We start from the raw sequence: 2,288 nt of genomic DNA on the forward strand, positions 1-2,288 counted from the left end.
TTTTTTTTTCTTTTTGCTTATGTAGTGCTGAGGAATCAAACCCAGGGCCTCATGCGTGCAAGGCAAGCGCTCTACCACTGAGCCAACTTCCCAGCCCCGAGAAAATACTTTTTTAAGGGCACAGACAAACAAATAAAAGATAATAGCCTAATCACAAGTTGGTAGCTCACACCTGTAATCCTGGCAATCAAGAGGCTGAGATCTGAAGGCTCAAAGCCAGCCCAGGCAGAAAAGTCCATGAGACTCTTTTCTTTGATTCACTGGCAAAAAGCTGGAAGAGGAGGTGTGTCTCCAGTGGTATAGCATCAGCCTTGAGTGAAAAAGCCAAGCAAGACAGCATAGGCCCTGAGTTTAAGTCCCAGTATCAGCATACAATAAAAAACAAGCCTTACACATTCTAAGGCACCTGAAAAAGAACCAGGGAATTACCTTTTATGACCTTGGGGAAGGTGAAGCTCTGTTGACTGGGGGAGGCTGGTTGGGAATCACCATAAAGTACTAACTGATCTTTCATGTGTGTCCTTCTCCATGTCTGTGCCTCTGTCTTCCTGCCCTTCTGTCCTTGTTTCCGTCACATATTTGTCTCTGAGTGACTCTGTGTGTCTCCCTCCTTTACCCTCTTTCCGCCCATTTCTATCCCTCCTTTGGGTCCCCTCCCTCTCCCCCTTTGCTTCCCCCATCCATCAGCGAGAAGGACCAGCAGTGGCAGAGGCTCCAGCAGCCCTCCATGGCTGCCTTGGGCCCAGGGTGCTGTGTGGGCTGCAGCAAGGTCTTCGGCCGTCTGTCTCGGCGCTATCCATGCAGGTAATGGGAAGGCAGACTTGCACCTCTGGCATGACTCTTTCTCCCTGCCTGTCCCAGGGAAGGAAGGAAAGAGGGACCTGGGCACTTAAAGCAGGCCACTGAAACCTGGCCACTTAACTCACTCCATCCGCCTTCCAAAACTAAGGAGAGTTATGAGGAACAGTGGGAAGGGCCAGAGGAGGGCATCCTGCAAGGTGGGATGTATAACCTGCTGGGCTCAACAGGAAGAAGGATACTACACAGAGGGACACCTCCCCAGGACTTCACAGGAACAGGACATACAGGAGGTGTGGGGAGATTAAGCCAATAGGAGACCTTGCCATGTGGAGTTAGAAGTTCTAGGGGGCTGGCTATCAAGATACCCGTTTGGGTTTTTGTTTTTGTTGTTTTGTCGGGTGTGGGGCCTGAACTCTGGGCCTGAGCACTGTCCCTCAGCTCTTCAGCTCAAGGCTAGCACTCTACCACTTGAGCCACAGCACTACTTCCAGTTTTTTCTGTTTATGTGGTGCTGAGGAATCAAACCTAGGGCCTCATGCATACAAGGCAAGCACTCTACCACTGAGCCACTTTCCCAGCCCCTCAAGATACCCTTTTGATGCCAGGCACTGGTGGCTCAGACACCTGTAATCCTAGCAACTCGGGAAGCTGAGACCTGAGGGTCACAATTCAAATACAGCCTGGTCAGGAAGGTCTGTGAGACTCTTATCTTCAATTAACTGCCAAAAGAAACACACACAAAAAAAACCAGAAGTAGAGCTTTGGCCCAAGTGGTAGAGCCTTGAACACAAAAGCTCAGGGACAGCACCCAGGCCCTGAGTTCAAACCCTAGAACTGGCACATACACATACAAAAAAAAAAAAAAAAAGACACCCTTTAGGAAAGTTTCTGTGACAGTCCAAAGAAGATGAGAAAAAAGAAGTAGAGTCAAAGATGCTAGATAGAACTCCTGACCCCCAGTGTATACTCAGGAGCTATACCAGCCACAGGGCTCACCCCACACTCCCTTCTGTCTGTCTCCAGGCTCTGCGGGGGTCTGGTGTGCCACGCCTGCTCAGCAGATTACAAGAAAAGAGAGCGATGTTGCCCAGTCTGTGCCCAGGGAAGAGCCCAAGTTACCTGAGCAAGTCCACAAGACAGGCCATGACCAGGAACTCACCCCATCTGATCTACTCCCTTCCCTCTCTCTGTCTAGCCTTCTAGAAACTGATGAGCTAGGCACTAGCACAGTGGGGTGGAGTGGAAGAAGGCAGCTGGCTGTAGCAGATAATTCTAGCCTATAACCCTCGTGACGGAGGAGGTGAATGGGATGTGCCCTCAGCTCTTAGAACGTCGGCGCTACTGCGAGTGAGTTGAGTTTCAACCTCTGTAAAATCCCTAGAGGCTCAGCCAGTCCATGACCACAAATAAAGAGCCCAGGGCCCAGCTGTCTCTCCTCCCTGCTCTACCAGCTACAGTGTGGGTTCTTTAAGAGCTCCCTGTCTAAT

General features: G+C 50.5%; 1 protein-coding gene across 1 annotated transcript in view; it reads left to right on the forward strand.

Annotated features, from left to right (window-relative positions):
• Positions 1-1,924, forward strand: part of Rufy4 (RUN and FYVE domain containing 4) — a 20,048-nt gene extending 18,124 nt beyond the window's left edge. The window contains exons 10-11 of the mRNA XM_013018116.1: positions 688-804; positions 1,825-1,924. Of these exons, the coding sequence (XP_012873570.1) occupies positions 688-804; positions 1,825-1,924 (217 nt within the window). The remainder of the gene's footprint in view (positions 1-687; positions 805-1,824) is intronic.
• The last annotated feature ends 364 nt before the right edge of the window (positions 1,925-2,288 follow it).

This window comes from Dipodomys ordii, unplaced genomic scaffold (genome assembly GCF_000151885.1).
Source record: "Dipodomys ordii isolate 6190 unplaced genomic scaffold, Dord_2.0 Scaffold1, whole genome shotgun sequence".
Classification (NCBI taxonomy): domain Eukaryota; kingdom Metazoa; phylum Chordata; class Mammalia; order Rodentia; family Heteromyidae; genus Dipodomys; species Dipodomys ordii.